The sequence below is a fragment of the Ostrea edulis genome, chromosome 3 (genome assembly GCF_947568905.1).
Source record: "Ostrea edulis chromosome 3, xbOstEdul1.1, whole genome shotgun sequence".
Classification (NCBI taxonomy): domain Eukaryota; kingdom Metazoa; phylum Mollusca; class Bivalvia; order Ostreida; family Ostreidae; genus Ostrea; species Ostrea edulis.
In genome coordinates, this window is record NC_079166.1 from 3,649,924 (window position 1) to 3,675,927 (window position 26,004).

The window sequence follows — 26,004 nt, forward strand, 5'->3', positions numbered from 1 at the left end:
TTTTCACATCTGATGACAAATAAAAAAAAAACAAAAAACAAAAAAACAAAACAAAAAAACAACAACAAAAAACACCAAACCCAACTACAAAATGATTCTATTTTGCCGACAGCAGCCGTAGTTAATAGAAAATTTTAAGATTGGGGTCCCGTCTGGTTGATTGGAATATGTCCTTTGTAGCCCCTGGTTTTCGTAATAGGCGACTAAATAGTGCGATCCTTCGGATACCAAAACCCTGTGTCACAGCAGGTGCGGCACGATAAAGATCCCTCCCTGTTCAAAGGCTGTAAACGTTGAACATAGGCCTAAACTTAAAGTCCTTCAACGGCAATGGTGATGTCTCCATATGAGTGAAGAATTCTCGAGAGGGACGTTGAAATATACAACTAACCAACCGTCTGTTTGAAGTTTTAAATAAATGAAATACCCTATGGTAATTAGATGCCTAAATGTTAGGTCCCTTGTGAATCCGGGATAATAATATATAGGCCCTCTTACTTGTTGTAAGAGGCGACTAAATGTGGCGGTCCCTAGGATGAGACTGCTAAAACCCAGGTCCCGTGTAACAGCAGTTGTGGCACAATAAAAATATCTTTCCCTGATCAAATGCCGTAAGCGCTGAGTGAAAACGTAACTTTTACAACCTTTTACTGGCAATAGTGACGTTTCCATATGAGTGAAAAATTGCGGAGCGGTACGTTATACAATATACAAGCAACCAACTTCAAGTGATATTTAAACTAGTTTCAAATAAGGTCACAAGATAACCATATCTGCTAGTTTCGCCTTTCTTACGATGATGCCTTTTCCAGTATCTGCCGCTAACTCGACCTTAGATATTAGCAAATACTGTAGCTCCCCCAGGGTGCATGGAATGCAAGCCTAAATTGAAGTTACCACCGACAAGTATCAATGTTGTCGTTACTTATGTTCAAGGTTTAAGCTAGTTTCTGCCTCCTGTAACTTAATAATGACCTTATTATGGTTAAACTATTCATTTCCATGTGTTTCCTGAACTTGTGGGGCCTCTGATAGCACCTTCAATTTTACTTAACTGATTTTCAGCTAACTTTCCGTTGAGTGCATGTGCAAAAAATCAACGTTTCATTTCAGTCATCATGGTACTTTAAGACTTTGTTATTTGTTAAAACATTTTCTACTTCATTACGAATAATTCGTCGAAGGTCTCTGTCCATTGAACAAAAGTTGGAATTTCCGTGATGCAATTCTGCGTGCATTTCCTGTTCGGCGTTAATAACAAAGCAAGAACTTGTGTTAACAATTTCGAAAGGTGGCTTTACCACATGAGACACACAATTGAACACTGTACAAAAACTAATTTCATTGGCTGAACTTATCTACCCATGAATAACATACATCACATGACTAAAACCTGTTGATACAATATTTTTACACTATACTTTGAAACGCGAAAATCAAAATATTTGTAGGGAAGTTGACACAGTACAATGGCAGGATCGAGACCATATAAAGTTTCGAATAGAACTTCTACTAGGGATATAAATTTAGATTCTCTATACAGTGATCCCCCGCTATATTGCCCCCCCCCCCCCCCCCCCGTTATAATGCCACCCCCGCATATCGCCCAAAAAGTTCAAAGTCCCATTTTCCTCGCTATGTAAAACCCCTTTATAACGCCATCCCCCGCATACCGCCATCCGCCAGCCTATTTACAGGTACGATTTGGTCCATTACCGTTATAATCACCCCCGCTAATTATCGCCAATCAATGGCAGGAAAATTTCAGTGAGCAGCCTTAACCAGTTATCCACCGTTAGTCCTCCTGGTATTAAAGTTTGGAGCAGATAATAAGTTACGTAAACGATAATCAAATATGCAATATTGTTTTTGAAATCTGAGTATGGCGGACACACCGAAATCTAATAGCACATTGATGTAGTAGATAAAATTTGTTTGATTTCTTATGACAGCTGTACACCCCCCCCCCCCCCCCGATATAATGCCACCCTCGTTATAATGCCAAATTTGCATTGGAACAAATGTTGGCGTTATAACGGGGGATCACTGTACATGATTTTGATCTTGTTAGGTTCTTATGTACATGCATTATAACTCGATCTAACACAGTAAATTGTCATTCGGACGATGTTTAAATTCCTTGTATTGAGAGGCCTGTGACCTTTTTACAAAGATAGTCCCTAGGTTTACAGTGCCCTCTCTCCACCTCCCGATATTTCTATAACTGACAATCTTGTAGGGAGTTTAAAAAAACGTAGATTAAAAATTGCAGTCATCTACATAACATCGCATTTCAGACTATACTATACAGTGTGTGGCTACTACATATTAGAACTACACTCTCGTCTCTGTGGAGTTTTTGGTCAGAATACATGTACATGTAACGACAGGTCTATAATCTCCCCTTACCATCCCTCCCCCGATATTTCTACAACTCTATCACCAGGGGATTTTTGAAAAGAAAACGCACTGCAGTAAAATTACTACCATAAGCATAATACCATAAACCAGACTATACAATATGTGATTTTTACATCATAGGATTACATGCAAGGTGAAGATAACGAACAGTGATCAATCTCATAACTCCTACAAGCAATACAAAATAGATAGTTGGGCAAACACGGACCCCTGGACACACCAGAGGTGGGATCAGAATACATGTACAGGTAATTCCTTATTGTAGCTTGTATATTATAGATCACTTAATACGTAACACTGAGATCAGCTGTTATGATCTCATTGTTATCTGAATGCACCGAACATAATAAGTGCTTATCATATTGTGTCACTATACTGTTATAAGGGAAAGCTTGGACATGATTCTACTAGTGCTCCGTGTTTTTCTGATTTTTACTTTTCTGGATATAGCGTTAGGCAAAACATGTGAAGAAAGACTTGAAATTCTTGAGAATCAATTTGATAGCCTTAAATTACGACTTGACGACCAGGCTGTCGCTGACAACGGTTTAGGAAACAGTGGACAGGATGAGGTAAATATCAAGCTCGAGAAAGAAAATCAAGATCTGGAAAGAAGAGTAGTGAGCCTTGAGGAAGCTCTAACTGACTCCAATAGACAAATGTACCTCCTTAAAGCTAGAGTCTCAGAATTAGAACGTAAAAACCAGGAACAAGAAACCAGACTAACAGCTGTGGAAGGGAATAGTCGAGTGTCCGAAATGAAAAGTTCAAATTGGGAGACATTTCTTGACGGAAAAGCAGAAAAACTCACGAAAAAGATTGAAATTGTTGATGAAAAGCACACTCCATCAGACAATTTTAAAAGTTCTCCATTAAATGACAATACTTTGACACAAACAAAAGGAAGGATTCTGACGTCCCTAATCAAACACCAGGTGCCAGTTCAGGAATATTCACAAATGGACGATGCACCAAATGTAGCGGTGGAAAAACGCCTCTTGTCCGGTGAGAATCTCGTTAGCAATGGTACCTTTTGAATGCTATGAATAGATGGTCGGTTGTAAGGAAATCTTGCAGGAGTAACTATAAATTAGAAGGAAATATGCAAACATGCAATTAAAAAAATAGACAAATAAATATAATCTATTATAGTTGTCACGTGCGTCGAGGAAGGACTGTTACCAAATTATTCCTTTTTCAAATGTCACCGTACATACAATTGTTGGTAACTTACATGTATTAATGGGACGTCATAGGAATATAATCATCTTGCTGAAGTAGCATCAAAGCACACAAAGTATTCTTGGGAGCAAAATGTATATCTGAAAGTAATCCGGGATTTTTTTTTTTTTTTTTTTTTTTTAGAAAAATCTAATACTAATGATATATTACTTTCGTTGAATTTTCGCAATTAACATTGATTCAATGAATTTATATATTCATTAGTTTACTACATACAGAGTAAGATATGTGCCACTGCTATATGCAGAGACTCAAGTGTGTGATATTTTTATCTTCAACCCCTCTAATCAGCAATGAACTCGTCCGTATAGTGCCTAGCATATCTCATGTTATTCATTGCGTGGACCCTGAGGTCCACACGCAGAAACTATATAAGCGAGTTGAAACTGGGTGTTATGGGGGAAAATACACAAATGTACGTTTAACTGAATCAGGATCCTATGGCTTGATGATGCGACCTTTATTTACAAACTGGATCATAAGTGTACAGATGTCGGACAAATCAGCTTGCGTGCACAAGTTTATGAATGATTATTGGTATTGTTCAATACAATGAGTACATGTTAAGGAAAGGTACGATATCATATTACAGCTCTAGCCAGTGATTGATCCAGAATATTCTTGAAGGTTCTACGATGGTGCGACCCAAGTTTCACTTTTACCACCCAGATGTGTGTGTATGTGTGTGTGTGTGTGTGTGTGTGTGTGTGTGTGTGCGTGCGTGAAAATATCCAGTCAATCCATTTAGACCCACCATTGGCGAGCTATGAGACTAATAATGAATTATCTGCAAGTTTGAAGATTTTGAAAATATATTTTTTAAAACAGTTTTAACAGTTTTTTAAAACATCTGTTAGAAATGTATGCCTATGATCCACGTTTTGTAGTCATTTTTAAAGGATAGCAACTTGTTTATTTACGATTTCAAAGGGACTCGGGAGTGTTAAAGAGTATATCTTAATCTACAACCTCGCTAATCAGCAATGAACTCGTCCATTCGATACTTGTTACAAATATATAAGCAAACAAACAAACAAAAACAAAACACAAACTCTCATTTAAATTGATATATCTCGTCCAATCATTCTGTGAAACAAACGTAATTATCTGTTTAGATAGTACTAATAATTTGAAATAAGCTATCTGTGTTTTAAATTTTAGCTTCTGAATATAAGATACTATTGTTTGGAGAATTTCTTACCTACATTATTTCAGAGACATTTATATAATAGGCCTATATATATTTAGTTATTTCGAACACAATGAGGACCACATTAAAATCTATGAAATGTAATCATGCTCGCAATGCATGATGGTCTATAGAAGACTTCCGATTTCCCCCATGGATCAATCTACACATGTAAACATTTTGTTTATCATTATTTTCAGGACTTCAAGCTACACAGACTCCTTTTCCCGGTGGTGTTGCGTTTTCAGCATACGTATCTACTCATGAAACTGATTTATCAAAAGACCACACCATTAAATTTGACAGCATTGTGACAAACATCGGCAATCATTACAATTCCCACACTGGAACGTTCACTGCTCCACAACATGGCGTCTACGTCTTTACCTGGAATCTTTATTGTAACACAGGGGGTTATATCTTTTCCCAAGTTGTCGTCAATTCTAATGCTGTGGGCACAATGCTTACAACAGCAGAGGGTGCGACAGATATAAGAACTACGACAGGAAACGTGGTGGTGGAGGTGAACCAAGGTGACGTGGTTTTTGTTCGCACGCATCCAACTCAAGCTCACAGTGGTAATCTCCGCAGTTATCCAGACTGGCGATCGTCTTTCAATGGATGGAAACTATTCTAATATCATTAAATCATTCAAAATGTAAATCTTATGTCTGATTGCTGATTTGAACGATATTGTGAGGTACATGTTGAAATATATGACGGAACGTTCTTCGACAATAATTACACACGATTTGGTGTTTCCTTTGTCAAACTTACAATCACAGATAAAGGAAAAGCAAAAGATTTTAAGGTTTTAAACTTTTTAAACAATACACTTCATTTCTGCTACAAATCAAATATTTACGAACGAGTGTTCTGTTATTTCTAGAGAGTCAGTATGTTCTCCAGTGTTCTCAGAAACTATCAAAGATATCAACGTATATTTGAGTCGATAGATATGCCGAATCGCATTCAAATTTCATTAATGCAAAACACGTTTGAGTTCGGTAGGGCACACCTTTTACTACATTCTTGTACACGTTTTCGTCAATATCTTTTGGTACACAAAAATAAAGAAAAAGAATTGCAAATGATGACGTGAACTATTCGACTATAACAAGTTTTGAATCAGACATCTAAATAAGGAAGAGCTGAATAGAACGAACAGTGATCAATTTCAGACCTGATAAAAAGAATACAAAGTTAATAGTTGGACAAACACGGAATTCTGGACATGCCAGAGGTGGGATTAAGTGCTTAGTGGGAGTAAGCATCTCTTTGAGACCAGTCACAGCAACCCCTAACATCAATAGTATTCTTTAAATGTCTCAACAACTAAAGATAATTCGCTATACATTATTGAAGAATAGTTATTTGTTTTAACGTTTTGCAGCTGCCCATGTCAGCAAAATCATTATTAATTACATGTAAGTAATAAACCTTATGACAAACGGGATGATTTCAGCTTCTCTATCGTCAACTTCCCATATGTATGTAGCAATATTCCATTATCACCTGCATACGGTGTTTATATCTCTCAACTGATTCGAATCGTAAGAACTTGATCTGCGTATAGTCAGTTTTTAAATCGAGGCAAGCTACTGACAAACAAGTTGATGGTACATGGGTTTCAACAGTTTCGATTGACGTCAGCATTTCGCAAATTCTATGGTCCTTATAACGACCTAGTTCGTCAATACAACCTATCATTGGGTCAAATGCTGTCTGACGTGTTTTATACCGATTGTTAGGCCGTTCTTGACACACTGATTTTGACTACGGATAACTCCGTTTACCTGATCATGATATAGGGTTCAGGGCAGGTGTGACCGGTCGACAGGTAATGCTTACTCCTCCTAGGCACCTGATATCACCTCTGGCGTGTCCAGGGGTCCGTGTTTTCCCAACTATCTATTTTGTATTGGTTGTAGGAGTTATGAGATAATTTATAGGGTGATAATGTTCGAAAAATATTTAGTAAATCAATATTATAATAACCTCACTTAAATGTTAATCTTAACAATGTCCAAGCTTAAAAATTATTATTGCTACATATTTAATGGAATATTCGAGCCAGTCCCTGATGACCTTGAAGCTTTTCTTGTTTAGAATGTCATCATATGAAAAATGGCATCTAACATCAGTAGGGATCGCTACTTCGCCAAACTCTCGGCATTTAGAAGTGAGAATTACGGGATCTTTCGGATATAACATTGAAAATGGGATCCGTGTCGCAGCAGGTATTGTTAATATAAATTAAGGGGTTGTTGATGTTGCTCGGTGGCTTTCCGTCCCACCCACCATAAATTATTCGAGTGCTTTGTTTTGGCTTTTGAGAAACATGCCAGTCATTTATACATCTAGGGTGCAACATAATGATGATTTGGGAAGTTAATTCCTGGTACCCTACCTATTACTATGGGTAACACAATTGAACAATATACAAAACACTATTTCATTGGCTGAAATTATCCGCCCATGAATAACATAAACCACACGTTGATACAATATTTTCTCACTCTACTTTGAAACGTGGAAAAATTAAATATTTGCATGCAAGTTGACACAGTACAACGATAGGATCGAGACCATGTAAAGTTTGGAATTTTACTTCCCGAATATTTCTATACAGAATTATACGATTGATGCTAAAGATGTTCATAGTTTAAGCGAATGTGTAGTTATAAATTGTGATGATGATTGATGACGGAACTTCTACTAGGGATATTAATTCATATTTTCTGTACATAATTTTGATCTTCTTAGAATCTTATATACATGCATTATAACTCGATCTGACAGAGTGATTTGTCATACGGACGATGTTTAAATTCCCTGTATTGACAGGCCTATTACCTTCCTATAAAGATGATCCGTAGGTCTACCCCCCACCCCCCCACCTCCGATGTACCCTCCCCTATCCCCCACCTTCCCGTCACCATCCTTCCCCCGATAATTCCATAACTCGCTAGCGTAAAGGGATTTAAAAAAACAGTCGTAGATTAAAAACTTCTATCATAAACATAACACCATAAACCAGATTATTCTACAGAGTATGGGGCTTGTGCATCTTAGAACTACATTGAAATCTCGTCTGTGGAGTTTCGGATCAAATGCATGTAATTTCTTATTGTAGCTTATATATCATTGATGACTTAATACGTATACACTCAATAGCGTAGACAACGTTAGAAGATTTACAAGTCAAATTATCAAAAGTTTTGGTACAGAAACTACGTCCAGTAAGATTACTACTAAATGAAGTTTTACAATTTTTTGCAGTTATGAGATTAAGTTATGAGATTGATCACTGTTCGTTATCTTCACCTTTCATTACGGCACATTGTTAAAAATGCTATTTTATCTTAGGTTTATTCGTATTCCTAAGTCATCAAATGATGAAGATTTTCAACAGTGATCAATAACACAACTCCTATAAAGATTACAAAGTAAAAGTAGGATAAACACGGAGTTATGGATATACAGTAGTGAGATCAGGTGCCTAGGGAGGGCAAGTATTCTTGTCGATTGGCCCCATCCGCCATGAGCCCTATAGCTTGTTCAACATTTGTATGCATGGAGCGGCCTAACAGTTGTTTTGAAACACGTCGGACAGCATTTGACCCAATGACAGGTTGTATTGATAAATTAAATGGTTATACCAATCATATAATTTGCGAAATGTTGATTTGAAAGGAAACTGATGAAATCCCTACAATACCAATTTATTTTTCAGTAGTCCGCTTCAATCTAAAAACTTTTACGTAGAACAATCTCTTCCGTAACGAATCAGTTGAGCGAAGTAAACACGTTATGTAGGTGATAATGGAATATTGCTACATAGATATTTGAAGTGGATGATAGATAAACTGACATCATTTCGTTTGTCATAAACTTGAGGTGCTAGTTTGCTGTTCACATTAATGTTCAATACATTATCCAAGTACGACAGAGATGTGCTTTTATTTCGAGTTTATTGATATACTGATCTTAATTTTGACGATAGATCTGAAATGTATGAAATATAATTTGAAGTCAAATTTAAAAAATGCAAAAGATCCAGTAAAGAATGACACCCGATACGGCCAAGATATATATATATATATATATATATATATATATATATTAGGATAGTTAGATATACGTCGATTTGCTTATGCATATTACGTTATGATTATGATATGGTCACTTAGGTAATGGTCCTTCCGAAGTGATTGTCTGTGAAAATGAGCATCTCTATATACGCTGGTATAATGATGAATTCATCAAAATTTTATCTGCAAACTACGGGAGGATTGGAAATAACACCATCTGTCCAGCCGCTGACCATTTGGTGAATTATATCGACTGTCAATCATCAACTTCAAAGGCAACAGTAACATAATTTTCCGATGAGAAACATGAGTGCTCCTTGAAAGCGGAGAACAGTGTGTTTAGATACTCATGTATTGGGACTTACCTGTATCCAACTAACTTAAAGAATGAGTACATTGATAAAGCACCTCAAGAATGTAGGGTATTAATGTTATTAATAAAATACACAGTTCATCAGTAATTTGTTATTAGTTTTTTTTTCGTTCACCAAAATGAAAACTAGAAAAACAGACTGTGCGACGAAAGGTTTACGCATGGTAAAAAAAAGCATAGATGAAACATACTTTGTACATGAACGTAACATACGTGTATCTCCACTGTATGCTAAATGTACATCTAGAAACGATGAAATGAGGGCCTTTTACATACTCGTGCGCACATCATACGCTAAAGATATATTTTATGCATGTTGTTCCTATGTTTAGCATGCGTACTGGGTAAGGTTATGTTATTCCAATGTTCGCTAATACCTGCTAAAATACACGGTTCAACATGTATCTCATAAGCCTATACACTTACCACATATTGTCTTTTACTTAACACTTGATATTCATATCGATATTCACATATCAGGTATAACAAATCTTTAACATATCAATTGCATATAAGCTTCTTATAAGTATTTATACCTTTAAAACTTATTCAATAGTAAATCACACATACGTGTTGTAAAACGCATTTTATGACATACTTAAGGTATACCAAAAATGATAGGCGAAAAAATGATACCAAGGACATTGAAATACGACAATGAACAAAAAATCAGCCCCCAAAAGCAATTTCATTAGTTGTAAAATGTCTAAATGAAAGGTGAAGATAACAAACAGTGATCAATCTCATGAAGCATATACTGTCCACCGGTCACACCCGCCGTGAACACTATATCTTACAGGTAAACGGAGTTATCCGTAGTCAAAATCAGTGTGCTACGAACGGTCTAACAATCGGTATGAAACACGTCAGACAGCATTTGACCATTGATAGGTTGTTTTGGCAAACTAGATCAGTTTAACGATCATAAAGATCGGAGGGAGTTACTAACCGTACATATACTGGGTTCCTAAACTACATAAAAACCCTTACAAAGATACATAGCTGAATCCCGTAAATGCTCTACCAAGTCCCCATCTTTTCTCCTTACGAAAGTATTAACAGCTGTGAAGGAGAAACATCAAGCTTACTGTGCGACTACATATAGCAGAAGTGGTGTAAATTAAATATGGATTCTAAAAAAAATATATATCAACTTTTAGTGAACTTAAAACATGACAATTTCTTAAATTAAAGACTAGACTTTTGACATCATAGACAATTGATTCTTCAACAAAACTGGAAAACGGAAATATTCCTATCTAGTGATCAGTCATCCAAAAAATTAATTTGTTAAACACCATTCTGATTCCACGCAAAAGTATTCTGAAGTTTAAAAAAAAATATGCTCTATAGTTCCTCATTGACTATATCTTTGTGTTCTTTGGTGATCAGGTCTGTTTTAATTCCCATGGGCACGAATTGTGCTCCTTTAACTGTCCTGTCTTTATATTCATATGAAGCAGAATTCAATCAGAAACTTCTACATTTCTGTGGAAATTATGGAGCTAAATACAAATATAGAAATCAAGAAAATTAATCTGTTTGTAATTATCATTAACAGTAATGGGTTTGTTCGTAATTCACTTTCGCTTATATTCATACGATATCAAAGTGCAACAGCATGGCGGTTGACACTGTGAACAATATTTGTTACACATTGCTCAGAATTTGGAAGTGTAGCTGTACTCTCGACATCGCAAGTAAACCATAGAAATCATAGAGGCCAGTCGTGTTTTTCCACACCTATGAATAATTTCTCACCTGGCCAGTCAGCCGATCATGATCTGACCAAAACCTTCTGGTCTTAAAAAGGGACCGGCATTACGAGGGAAAATTTTGCATGTTTGTTTGATAAAAGTGGTTGATGTCTGGTTTTCGGGGGTGGTCGGTTTTGTGAAAATTTCTTTGTAGGGAAGTTAAAATTTCTGCCGGGAATTTTAAAAATCGGGCAATGTTCGTGGAGGACCGGTTTTTGAGAAGTGTTTGGCCGTTTCAGAGAAGTCTCATTGTATATCATTAAAAACAACTCAGTGGCAAGTAGAGTACCACAAGACAAAAGTTTCGATAGATTGATCCTAAAAATACAAATAACAACTGGTAAAGAGTAAAAGTAGTCAATGAAAGGTGAAGATAACGAACAGTGAACAATCTCTTAACTCATATAAGCAATACAAAATAGAAAATTGGGCAAACACGGCCCGCTGAACACAAGAAGGACGGGATCAGGTGCCTAGGAGGAGTAAGCATCCTCTGTCGACCGGTCACACCCGCCATAAGCCCTATATCCTGATCAGGTAAACGGAGTCATCGGAGTCAAAATCAGTGTGCCAAGAACGACTTGACAATCGGTAAGAAAAATGTCAGACAGTATATGACCCAATGATATGTTGTATTGGCGAACTGGATCGTTAAAACGACCATAGAATTTGCGAAATCCTGACGTCAATCGAGACTGTTGAAAAAAAAACCAAAACAACAATATATATGCAAAAACATCCCAGACAAAATTTAATGTTCAGATTTCATTTCAGCCTTATTTTTTGTTTGAAAAATATAAATCAAGAATCTGTTATCCGATGTTGCTACAGCTAGGTCTGTGTAATGATTTAAGACAGTCCTGTGCCACTAGTTGTAACTGAATCAGTGTAATTCATTATATTAAAAATGTAAAAAAAAAATGTGAAAAATACTAATGAAATTGGAATGAGCAAACGGATGCTGAACACAATCTAATTAGATCATTAATGAGTTTACTAGATATTCAGGTAAAGAAATACATAACGCAGACCTACATATGTACTCCTTCAGACTGCAAATATTGATTTAGATGCATGTGTAAATTATTTGATTGCTATTGCTTTTAACTATTCTAAAGTTTCGGCTTATATTCTGGAGAAACTAAAAATATTTTGAAGAAGGAGGGGGTGTAACAAGATGGTATATTTTTCGCACATTAAACAATTTCATACAAATTTCATCATTTAAAATTTTTATACATGAATTACAATGAAATGTTGTGATTTTTTGCGCAATCTTGGGAAGGTGAGATCGGATCTATTGGAATATGGACTTTGTGTAACAGATATCCTTGTTTTAAATTGAAAGTGCAGCAGTATAGAACACTCTTCAACTCCCTCCGGATCTGCAAATCAAAATTAGTTTGGACAAAATACATATACAGTGGCGGATTGAAGGGCCCAACCCCCCTTAATTTTAAGGTAAATCGTGGTCTTTTCTTCAGAAAAATATAAACGATAAAAGAAACAACAATTCCCTCCATCTCAGAGCAGTAAATGACAGAATGCTTTGATTTATTGAATTACTTTTATTGGGAGTACTTACATCCCCCCAACCCTTAAAAAATGCATTATTTTATTGATTTCCCTCAATCAAAAATGACAGAAAATAATAAACATTACTACAAAGGAGACATGCAACTGCAATTTCTGGATCCACCCCTGATCTACAATGTTAGATTCAAAGCATGCAATCATTATTAGATGAAAGGAGCTACAGAATGATAAAGTAATTTCTAATTCCATGCATACATTGTGCCTATTATACATATCCTCCGCTTTATAACACGTATCTACCTATCTCATTTCAAATCGAAACATTTCAGAACATAGAAGTATGAGTCAAATAAGCAGATAAATTCACATTTTAATTGTTTTTGGAAAATACATGCACACCTCATTTAGAGCCATTTTATCTAATGAATGCAAGCTGAAGATAACGATCAGTGATCAATCTCATAACTCCTACAAGCAATACAAAATAGATAGTTGGACAAACACGGACCCCTGGACACACCAGAGGTGGGATCAGGTGCCTAGGAGGAGTAAGCATCCCCATGGAGTTATGTGATTGATCACTGTTCGTTATCTTCACCTTGCATCAGTATGTTAAGTAGAATATTAACTTTTAAAATTGGACTTATTAAGAAAAATTGCCCACGTCGTTTTTTTACCAGATAGGTTTTAATTTTGTGATGTTTTACATTTTCGGGATCTTTGTACAAAAGGGAATACTAGTGCTATAAAACGTACACGAGGCAAACTTATGGGGTAAAAAGCTGGGAGAATGTTGAAAAAAAAGTATCATCCATAAGATTATATAAGTTTTACATTATGACCCCTGGGTCGAGACCTCTGCTGGTGGATTGTTAGTCCCCGAGGGTCTCTACAGCCCAGTAGCTAACTACTTCGTTACTAGCTTGAACATACGGATGTATATTTAATTGCTGTTATAAAATTTAAAAATTCATTTCAAAATTAAGGATTCTCTCCCTCATGCATAGCTCTTATCCTTGGACGAATTTGGCTCCACTTTTTTGGCACGCTGTTTTTGGCTACATTTAGCTCCAAAACTCATGGTTATTTCGGATTTCAAACATTTCGGTTGAGCATCACTGAAGAGACATTATTTGTCGAAATGCGCATCTGGTGCATTAAAATTGGTACCATATAAGTTTTACATTGTACTAATTGGTAGAAAAAATATTTTTCAAAAAACAAAAATAGCACTTCTTATTCTGTGAATAAAATTTGAATTGATTGTCATGGCAACAAAGACTGTATATTGAGCAGCTTTACACGGTCTACGTCAGACAAATTTCACTTTAAACATAGAATTACTACTCACCAGGCTTTGTTCCATGGTAATGGATTATTTCATCTATGCGATTTTTCTGTTTGTTTTATAACTGTACAACTTTTCAAGAGTGCTTTAAGCATGCTCATGAACGAAACACAATTCCAGCCCAAAATTGATAAATGATATTTATTTGGCAAGTATTGTAGTATCACACTTATTATCTTCAATTCCCCAGTGGACGGTTTTCTACGATCCCGCTTCCTCAAATATTCCGTGTTTCATTAGCCCAAACCTGTCTTATACACACTGTACTATATCTTAGAACTAAATGTTCTTTTCTTGTTTCATTGCTTAATGTTTGTTTACATAGTTGAACATACGACTGTAACTTTCGCGACAATATAAAGCTCGGTCAGCGGTGGATCTAGAAGGGGGGGGGGGGTGCGAATTAACGTAAAGCTAGTAAAAATGACACTTAACAAATCTGTTTTATGTTGGCAAGACCCATGCCATTATGCAGATGATCCTCAGAGAAAATTAAGACGATTCTAAGATATACTAGAGAAGACCACCTTTTTGTTCTTACTTGATGATATCAGTCACGTTTTCTACATTTCAAAGTGCATGGGATAAATCGCTCGATCGGCGTAAGTAGATATCATAGCATTGAAATTTAAAGTGCATGTAATTAGCATGTTGAAAACAAAACGAAATGTGCCAACCACTAGAAACTATTCAATTATGTTCATAATCAACTTGTACATTACAAAATCTGCTTTAAACGGAACTTTTACTAGTGTAGTTAACATATGTAAATAAAAAATATGGCATGAGCCTTGTTTACATAACATAGATTTGTGAACTCTGTATCTCCCAAGTATGACGACAACTGACATTCAAATATTTGCTGACCAATAGGAATACATTAATCCACACATAGGAATATTCCCTTTGTTCAAACGATTTGTGCAACAAATATGTGTCTTATCCAACTCCAGCACTTGTAATCTAAGTTTTAAGTGCTTATACCATTAGTTACATGGTTTGTAGTTGACGTGGTATGGTTAATACGTAGTCAGTAAACTCCGTATGAGACGAATATATCCTACCTACTGCTTTTTTGCTAGTACATTTTTAGCATAGAGAATGTAGGATGCATTGTGGTCTGAAACAACTATGACGTCATGTACAAGTGACGTGGAAAACTCCGTTGCTTTCGCATTTTCGTTCATTGTTACTCCCATTCCCTCAACAGAGGGCGCGTTACACAAACTTCACATTCACCTCTTTCAACGCTTGGAATCACGTGACAATATAATCATATGATATCAACAATCATTCTCGGTTTTCTTTCCCTTTATAAGTTCTGGCAACAGGTGATACATCAATCTCTTTTCATAGCCCACTGGCACTTTAATAAGTACATATTTACCATTTAACTCCTTTTCTCTTATTTTACAAGTTGTATTGTATTTTTAAAGCCTTTCTTACCTTTGATTCCATGTTTACATTGTTATCTCCACCACGTGAATGTCCTACATTCATACACTTATTACGAAATAGTTCCAAATTTAGGATCCGAAAACGGCGATTTTAAACAATTTGCATTAAGCATCAATTTAATTGCACCAAAAACATTTCATAATATGACAAAATATTTAGTCCAAAACATAAACGTTGGATATTAGAAACTTTCACAAGATTTCTGTAAAAAGCCGTTGACAGAGGTGTAGTGCGAGGAGTACACGGAACTCTTGGTAGAGAATGGTTTACTCCCTGTGTCCTTTCTCAGTTGTAACAGTATGGAATATGTTTCTTCGACCGAGGTTTTCGGTTGTCTTGCTAAGTTATTACAGTAAGTAGCCACAATGACAAGGAAAATAGCCCGACTATTAACCGTATAGATAAAAACTAATGGCTTCCACTGATGGTGTATGCAGTAGAGTGATCGATGTGAACCAATGATGATACTACATATTTTTAGGATATAAGATACAATGAAATATGTAGGATTCATGAGCATAAAGGTTTATTTACATGTAATCAACTGTATTAAGCAGATTACAAGTTAATATTACTCAAATAACAACAATTACAGCTGTGACGTCATTTGAAGCGCGTTCCAAGTTTGGTAAAAAAATTGTTGTTATTAACTTTGATATCGTTCCCTACCTCGTACTCCTTAAATATAATTTCCAAAGAGAAAAGATAAGTTCTCAAATGGATCTATAGAAATCATCACATGTCCTTGTAAACTGATTCATAACAAGATTTTGAGATCCGTAAACAATTTATAATGTGTACAATGCATAGACAGTAGCACCGCTGTGTGGATGTTTGAGAATCACTAAGACCGTCGTTTTCTTTGTTCAGGAGATGGATACTCTTCTTCATGTCATCGGAATAACAGTGATGATCTGAATAAGAATATTAATCATATCATGTTGTTAGCATTAAGATGAACGCATGGCAGAAATAGGATATTATAGGTTAGTAGATATTATGGTGACAATGTAATTTTAATGTAATTACTTTAAACATATATCACAGGTTCATTTCGTTTTCAGCGTTTCTTAATTTTGTTCGCATAATGACATCATGGGATATGTCGCATCTTGTAATGGCCTCCTTAGCAGAATCTATTGTTAATTTCATTGATTTAATCATTGGGCTTTACATTCAGTTTACATCTGTTTGTATTCAAAAATCAAATGAGCGTCTACCACGTCTATATAAATGGATTTCTTGTCGAACAAGGACACAGCAAAGTCTGGCCCCGTCACGAAATGAAGATACAAAATATTTTACCTGCAGTATTTCTATTCCTCTTCGTTGCAGGACATGCTTCGGGTGAGTTTTATTTATGGCGGTGAGGAGCACATTTCTTAAATCTGATACAGAAGGGGTTTCTCAAGTTTCACATAGATTAAACATTCACAAGCTTTTATTTTATTTGTAATTTACTAAAGTACTAACTTTTACTGCATTGAACAATTATTTTATTTGCTAATTTTGAACACCAGTACAATGGTAGGATATGCGACGATGAAAACTAATGTTTAAGAGAGAATTAGTTGAAAATCCCAACTTTTGGACTACCTTATTTACCCTAATTCTATTTCCTTCGAGTCACGTGATTTATACAAGACGGTGTGCGCAAAAACAGGACATTTAAGCTTCTGAAACACGCAGATAATATTACGGAATTGCACACTATTAAGTGAATTCAATCAATCATGTGACTGTCATTTAAAAACGCGTAACTTTCTATTTCCAGAGTGAAAGCATATGCGATGTGACAAGCGATATACCAATTGCTCTAATTCAACAATAAAGAGATATTGACTGTATATAATAATAAAGAGATATTGACTGTATACAATATGAAGATGAAGAACAGTGAGACAGCGATGTACGATTAGAAAAAACCGTGAACATCCATGACATTAATTTAAAAAAATTCTATTCGAATATAGATGGATTATTTTAAAAAAGACATTTGAAAAAGTCAAGTCATTCAATTATCTGCATTAGAAATTGCTTCATAACTATAAAAACTACCTGTACCCTGTACATGTTTATTCACGATCTTTATTTAATTCAGAAGTAGTCATTCAACACAATTACTTTAAGATATATTGTTTAACACTTCGTACATTTTGTTGTTAATAACAGTGATACTAAATATGACGTCACAATGCACTGTTTACATCAGCTGTGTTCTGTTCCCCTTGTTAAATGAATAGGTGGATTCAATATCTAAAGTGGTGTTGCAACATGATAAATTGTTTTGACAGCTGTCAGTACACGCCGAGATACCTTCATGATTATCCAAATCTAGGTCCTTATTATGGATAAATATATGCATGGAATATACACTGGGTGTATTGCTCAGCACAACGATAGTCTCATAAACATATCAAACGTTTCTATTAAGCAATACGTCATGAAAACGTTAATATTACGAACTGGTACCAATCTCAGAAGTCCTAGGAAACAATAAAAGTAGGATAAAAAAAAACCTGGACATACCAGAAATGGGACCATGTGTGTAGGAGTAAGCATCCCCATTAGAATGGCCATACCCACCGTTAGCCCTATACCTTGATCAGGTCAATTGAGTAATCCGCAGTCACAATCAGTGAAGTTATTGGTATTGCTCTATATCCCTCTACATCAGTGAAGTTATTGGTATTGCTCTATATCCCTCTACATCAGTGAAGTTATTGGTATTGCTCTATATCCCTCTACATCAGTGTATTTATTGGTATTGCTCTATATCCCTCTACATCAGTGAAGTTATTGGTATTGCTCTATATCCCTCTACATCAGTGAAGTTATTGGTATTGCTCTATATCCCTCTACATCAGTGAAGTTATTGGTATTGCTCTATATCCCTCTACATCAGTGTATTTATTGGTATTGCTCTATCCCTCTACATCAGTGAAGTTATTGGTATTGCTCTATATCCCTCTACATCAGTGAAGTTATTGGTATTGCTCTATATCCCTCTACATCAGTGTATTTATTGGTATTGTTCTATATCCCTCTACATCAGTGTATTTATTGGTATTGCTCTATATCCCTCTACATCAGTGAAGTTATTGGTATTGCTCTATATCCCTCTACATCAGTGAAGTTATTGGTATTGTTCTATATCCCTCTACATCAGTGTATTTATTGGTATTGTTCTAAATCCCTCTACATCAGTGTATTTATTGGTATTGTTCTATATCCCTCTACATCAGTGTATTTATTGGTATTGCTCTATATCCCTCTACATCAGTGTATTTATTGGTATTGTTCTATATCCCTCTACATCAGTGAAGTTATTGGTATTGTTCTATATCCCTCTACATCAGTGAAGTTATTGGTATTGCTCTATATCCCTCTACATCAGTGAAGTTATTGGTATTGTTCTATATCCCTCTACATCAGTGAAGTTATTGGTATTGTTCTATATCCCTCTACATCAGTGTATTTATTGGTATTGTTCTATATCCCTCTACATCAGTGTATTTATTGGTATTGCTCTATCCCTCTACATCAGTGTATTTATTGGTATTGTTCTATATCCCTCTACATCAGTGTATTTATTGGTATTGCTCTATATCCCTCTACATCAGTGAAGTTATTGGTATTGTTCTATATCCCTCTACATCAGTGAAGTTATTGGTATTGCTCTATATCCCTCTACATCAGTGAAGTTATTGGTATTGCTCTATATCCCTCTACATCAGTGAAGTTATTGGTATTGTTCTATATCCCTCTACATCAGTGTATTTATTGGTATTGTTCTATATCCCTCTACATCAGTGTATTTATTGGTATTGCTCTATATCCCTCTACATCAGTGTATTTATTGGTATTGCTCTATATCCCTCTACATCAGTGTATTTATTGGTATTGCTCTATATCCCTCTACATCAGTGAAGTTATTGGTATTGTTCTATATCCCTCTACATCAGTGTATTTATTGCTCTATCCCTCTACATCAGTGAAGTTATTGGTATTGTTCTATATCCCTCTACATCAGTGTATTTATTGGTATTGTTCTATATCCCTCTACATCAGTGAAGTTATTGGTATTGTTCTATATCCCTCTACATCAGTGAAGTTATTGGTATTGCTCTATATCCCTCTACATCAGTGAAGTTATTGGTATTGCTCTATATCCCTCTACATCAGTGTATTTATTGGTATTGTTCTATATCCCTCTACATCAGTGTATTTATTGGTATTGTTCTATATCCCTCTACATCAGTGAAGTTATTGGTATTGCTCTATATCCCTCTACATCAGTGTATTTATTGGTATTGTTCTATATCCCTCTACATCAGTGAAGTTATTGGTATTGCTCTATATCCCTCTACATCAGTGAAGTTATTGGTATTGTTCTATATCCCTCTACATCAGTGTATTTATTGGTATTGTTCTATATCCCTCTACATCAGTGTATTTATTGGTATTGCTCTATATCCCTCTACATCAGTGAAGTTATTGGTATTGTTCTATATCCCTCTACATCAGTGTATTTATTGGTATTGTTCTATATCCCTCTACATCAGTGAAGTTATTGGTATTGTTCTATATCCCTCTACATCAGTGAAGTTATTGGTATTGTTCTATATCCCTCTACATCAGTGTATTTATTGGTATTGTTCTATATCCCTCTACATCAGTGTATTTATTGGTATTGTTCTATATCCCTCTACATCAGTGTATTTATTGGTATTGTTCTATATCCCTCTACATCAGTGTATTTATTGGTATTGTTCTATATCCCTCTACATCAGTGAAGTTATTGGTATTGTTCTATATCCCTCTACATCAGTGAAGTTATTGGTATTGCTCTATATCCCTCTACATCAGTGTATTTATTGGTATTGTTCTATATCCCTCTACATCAGTGTATTTATTGGTATTGTTCTATATCCCTCTACATCAGTGAAGTTATTGGTATTGTTCTATATCCCTCTACATCAGTGTATTTATTGGTATTGTTCTATCCCTCTACCTCTTATGCAAGGCGATGTATCTTTATATAATTGAAATTATCGGATTTTGAGTGTTAGAGTGGGAATAAAGATAATATTTCTTGACTACATCAGCTATCAATGGGTTTTCTGACATGTATATCAAAGCACTTTGTTGTTAATACATTTTCAACGCATACTATGCTAATATAACTCTAAATTGATTTGATATATCCAAGTGAAAGGCGAAGATAACGAACTCAATATAAAAGGCACCACCGAGTCCTCCATATTTTCTCCGTATTCAGATATTTGATTTTAAAAAAAACTTTAACGGTAAACTAACAAACCAATTTGACGACGATTTCAGCTTCTCCACTGCCATATTCCCATATTGATGTAGCAGTTTTCCTTTACCATTCGTTTATGATGTTTATATATCTCAACTGATTCGATACGCAATATATTGTTTTGCATATGATTAGTTTTTAAATCGAGTCAGGCTACCGACAAAAAATGTTTTAACAGTCTCATTAAAATCAGCATTTTGCAAATTGTATGGTCGTTATAACGATCTACTTTACCAATACAACCCGTTTTTTTTTAGATCAAATTTTGTCTGACGTGTTTCGTACAATATGTAACAATATGTTAGACCGTTCTTGAAACATTGCTTCTGATTACGGATTACTCCATGTGCCTAGTCAAGGTAAAGTGCTCACGATGGATACGTCCGGCCCAAAGGGTATTTTTACTGCTCTCAGGGACCGGATCCCATCTCTGATATATCCAGGGCTCCGTGTTCACACGGGTGAACGCGTTATCGGCTACTCGGTTGTTATCGGGCATTCGCCTGAAAGTGGTTTCTGACTGGTAAGTTTATTTGCTTAAAATCATTCTGATTGACGTTCTTTTAGCGCTTGACAACCGGTTTGCGTTGAATCGTAAATATTAAAATTCAAGAAAAATGCGCAGATGTATCATATAGTATTGATGTAAAAGAATAGAAAGCGTACAAAAGTCGAATTTACCAATTTTGTTAGGCTTTTTGGTCACAATTTTTATTGTAAGTAAATGCAACCCGATATTTTTGCACTTTATCAACCATTACTTACTATCAACAATATAGCATATGGTCAGCGTCGTTGAAACAAGTTTTGACAAGCCACAAGCAATAGTTTTGATTTTAATTTGTTATCGGAAATCCGGTTGATTGTTTTGAATGTTATCGTAAACTACGATTATGGTTATCGGTAATGAGGTTGATGTTAATGTAGAGGATAATACGGAACACACGAAGTACTCGGCCTCGACCATTTGATAAGTTGTATATGGAATAAAATAAGGTGAAAAAACTTCTCTTCTAATAAAAAGTGCAATAAGTTTCTTTTTTTGCATTGATAAAAGAGTTGGATGATCTTTTCATCGGGTCTTGCTGTGTATATTACATTAAAGTTAGATTACAAATAACTATCAGATACCAAATACGTGAAGTTTTGTATCTTTTTATCTTATAACAGAGACATAGAATACTCTGCAAGTGCATGGCTGCCTATACGCAAGTACAAAACTGCGTACACATTATCTGAGATATATAGGAGAGAGAGAGAGAGAGAGAGAGAGAGAGAGAGAGAGAGAGAGAGAGAGAGAGAGAGAGAAGAGGTACTTTGCCGTTTAAGATATCTGTGCCTAAAAATAACTGCATTATATAATCCCTGTTTATGATTTAATAAGCATCATAATGTCCATTCAATCAATTTTAAATCATTAGTCCCGGTTTATGATTTAATAAGCATCATAATGTCCATTCAATCAATTTTAAATCATTAACATCATGATGAATATCATTTTAATGAAAACCATACAGTGTATGTACGTGTAGTAGATGGAGTAGGATATTCTTCGTTCTTGGCACACCGATTTTGACTACGGATAACACCGTCTATCTAATCAATATATACATGTAGGGCTTACGGCGGGAGTGACTGATCGACAAGGAATGCTTACTCCTCCTATGCACCTGATCCCACCTCTGGTATATCCAGTGGTCCGGGTTTGCCCAGTTGATTATAGGAGTTATGAAATTGATCACTGTTCATTATCTTCACTTTTTATCAGTAACATTTACCATATATGTTTATACAATGCTGTCGAAAACAACGGGGGGGGGGGGGGGGGGTGTCATATAACGAATGTAAGGTTAGTCCATGTACAAACGATGAGTTGGCATGATAAAACACTTATGAAAATAATTTTGTGAATTCTTTTGGGTTTCGAAATTAACAAGAAACCCTGTTTCTATGCAAAAAAATAGGTGATTTCATTGGTAAAACCCAGGAGCTTCCCTCTGGACACCCACAAGGGTTTTGCCTTTGCCCACTCGAGACCGCATGACGTCCCTCAGCCTCCTTGCTATGCTTCGCGTACACGCCTGCTCTGCTTATGGTGACAAACTTAATCAGGCTTAAATTGCAATGTTATTCAAGTAAGTGTGAATATTTGAATTCATGTACGTACAAGTAATGTTGTGTGAAATTCAAAGAATGCATTGAAAATGAGAAGTGGGTAGAAAGAGACAAATATAGAACAATCGGGCAAGAACCAGCCCTATAACATAATAACAAATGGCCAGTGAATAAATGTGCCAAGTGCATGGCAAAAAACCTTTTCTGCATAATCATCAGACTAAATTGCATTGACACCAAATTGCATGTTATGCATGGTCGAAAAACATGTCCTCAACTGATAGGGAATGACTGTACCATCAAGTTAGGGTGTAATCACCATGGACAAAGGGGTGTTTCTTTATCCCTGTCCATTCATCAAGATTGAGTTTTATATTTGTGCGTTTCGGTGCATGTGTCACCCGCTGTTAATTCTATAGAAATTAGTATTGTTACATATACATGAAATTCACATATGGACTGCTCTTTCGTAGGTATTACATCATGGTTTAGTTCTTAGTAGGTTACTGTAACATATACATGTATTTTCGCTTGGGTGTCTCTGGTAAGTTTATGAACTGATGCCTTTTTTCTAATTGTATAGCCTTGATATTTCACGTGTTAAATCATTAATGACTTATTGTCTGTATTAAATAACATCATAGGGATGGTTATCGGTACAGTGTTCTACTATTATTGGAAATGGCATGTCGAGAAGCTACAGTAGAAATCATCCAAGGTATCTGAACAAAAATATAGAATTTAGATCCAATGAAGGCTTATCTTTTTTCACAGATTCACATTTTAGGGGGGTATTCCATCATTTTAAAACTTGACGTCAGTCCAAACTCCCAATCCAGCAAAATCGACATATCTGGAAATTTAAGTTAAAATTTAGAGAAAACCCCCACTAGATGCAGTAGAGAATCATCATGTAAAATTGTTTATACATGTATGATTTGATGTGATGTTTAAATGTTCCTTCTAGCTTTTCCTTCCGACGTGCACGTCTGTGAAAATGAGCATCTCCATATACGCTGTCGTTCTTATGAAACCATCCAAATCATATCTGCAAACTACGGGAGGATTGGAAATAACACCTTCTGCCCAGCCGCTGATCATCTGATGAATGACATCAACTGTCAATCATCGACGTCAAAGGCAACAGTGACATCATTATGCCATATGAAACATGAATGTTCCTTGGAAGCAGCGAATAGCGTGTTTGGAGACCCATGTGTTGGGACTTTCAAGTATCTGAATGTAACATATAGTTGCTTGTTCGTGTTACCCGGGCGTTAGGCATATTGACTGCTCGGTATCATAAAAATAAACAGTTTTTGAGGACTCTCTTATTGGTTTTTGTCCGTATTTAGGAACATGAGAACTAGGAAAAGCAGACTGTGAAACGAACAATATACGATATACACTGTGTACATACGTTTATCATATTCGTATTTCAATTGCACGTTTAACGTTCATTAAGAAACATACGATATACGAGGATTGGAGTGCGTCCTTTTAAATACACGTACGTACAACGTACACTAGTCATCCATGTACTAGAAGAAACCCCCACGCAAGCGCGGGAAATCACATTTCAATCATAAATACATGCAATAGCCAGCGAAGCTCACTCCAATGAGCACACATGTCAGTCACGTGATTTACTGTTCATTAGCTGAAAGATGATGGGGACTACCAATAATGCTTCCGGAAAATGTTGCCGTCACTGCGGTATACTTCATTTACAACCCCGTAAATAGAATAAATGAATTGTTTGGAAAGTACCATAATCATTTTTAAATTTCAGACAAGCTTCCTCCCACCTTCGTACGTAGACATGTACGTAAATAGGTTTTTCAGGGATATGAATTTTAAACACCGTTTTCCAATATGCGTTTTTTTAAAGGGTTTTAATGTAAATGGGGTCATTGGGCTCTCAAATTGTCCGCTGTCCCATGTACTTTTATGTAAAGGGAAAACATATTAAAGTGTTTCAAAACTCTTCAGGTTTTATAAGTCACAATTTTCCGGATATGATAGGTTATGAAGTCAAATTTCGAACTACTATACGTGGATTTTCATCACTGTGAAACCAACAGCATGGTTCAGTAGATGAAAACTTATTGAAAACAGTCAAGTGCAACACATTTTCTTCAGTTCATATAAAAGAAGCATATTTCCAATGTTTGAATAAAGACAATGCCTCTAAACCGTGGTTTTTTTGGCTGATGTCGACCTTTCCCTACTATCGGAATAACTTGACCTGCCTAATGACAACCCTAACTTTTACCAGTCTTATGAAGTATACATGTGTTTTGAAGATTACTAATAAAAGTTTATATTTACCCCCCCCCCCCTCTCTTGATTGCTTGTCAAGGTGCTCTGGATAGGCGTGGCCTGCACTTTGACAAATGTAAACATGTGCATGATTTGTAATGAAATAATTTTTTAAAAGTCTGTTGAAGATAAATATACTGTCTCTTTGAAACAGTCACGTATCCTCGTTTTTTTTAGGGGGGGGGGGCATTCGAAAAAGAAGTTGGTAGTTGACTAGCAAATAAATAAAAGAGTTTGTCTGATCTTCGAATTAAATCGTTGGGGGAGGGGGGAGGCATACATCGCTACAAACTTAGCAATGTTAAATTTAGACTGAATGTCGGTGCCTGCAATGACAAATGCCCACCGACTGATGTGATTTTCATTTATCAAAGATAGTCACTATATTGTGGAAGATTTCCTTACCTGTGCAGTCTAATGTACACGTCACACATTTTTGTTACGTTTTTAGATATATTTGCTACACGTATATTACTTGACATGCTTTGTTGTACCCATGATATCCCATTCATGCAACCTTTGTACCGTTTAGTATCACGCTCTCTTTAATATATTTCATATACCTACAGTCAAGCAGACATATTTTATTCGAATCTACCAGCACATGTACATATTTCATGCATATGTAAGCTATTGAACAAGGCATAACGAGTAATTCTTGACAAGCAAAGACAATAACAAAATAAGAAAAATGACAGAAAGAAAAAAATACATCAACAAATTTCCCAATTTGTGCGGGGGAAGAGATGTCTTATAATGCCTCAAATAAAAAAGAAATTCTCCAATTTTTAATTTCTTATACTCTGTGGGGAAGGGGGGGGGGGGT

The 26,004-nt window shown here is 35.7% G+C and overlaps 2 protein-coding genes across 2 annotated transcripts in view; both read left to right on the forward strand.

Moving 5' to 3' along the window:
- Nucleotides 1-2,780: 2,780 nt before the first annotated feature.
- Nucleotides 2,781-26,004, forward strand: part of LOC130053130 (uncharacterized) — a 205,817-nt gene continuing 182,593 nt past the window's right edge. Inside the window, exon 1 of the mRNA XM_056159772.1 lies at nucleotides 2,781-4,738. The gene's annotated coding sequence lies outside the window, so the exon portion shown is untranslated. The remainder of the gene's footprint in view (nucleotides 4,739-26,004) is intronic.
- LOC125673559 (uncharacterized) lies at nucleotides 2,784-5,515 on the forward strand. Its single transcript, XM_056159777.1, has 2 exons — nucleotides 2,784-3,426; nucleotides 5,053-5,515. Exons 1-2 carry the CDS (start codon nucleotides 2,820-2,822, stop codon nucleotides 5,487-5,489), a joined length of 1,044 nt encoding a protein of 347 aa, XP_056015752.1. The 5' UTR covers nucleotides 2,784-2,819; the 3' UTR covers nucleotides 5,490-5,515.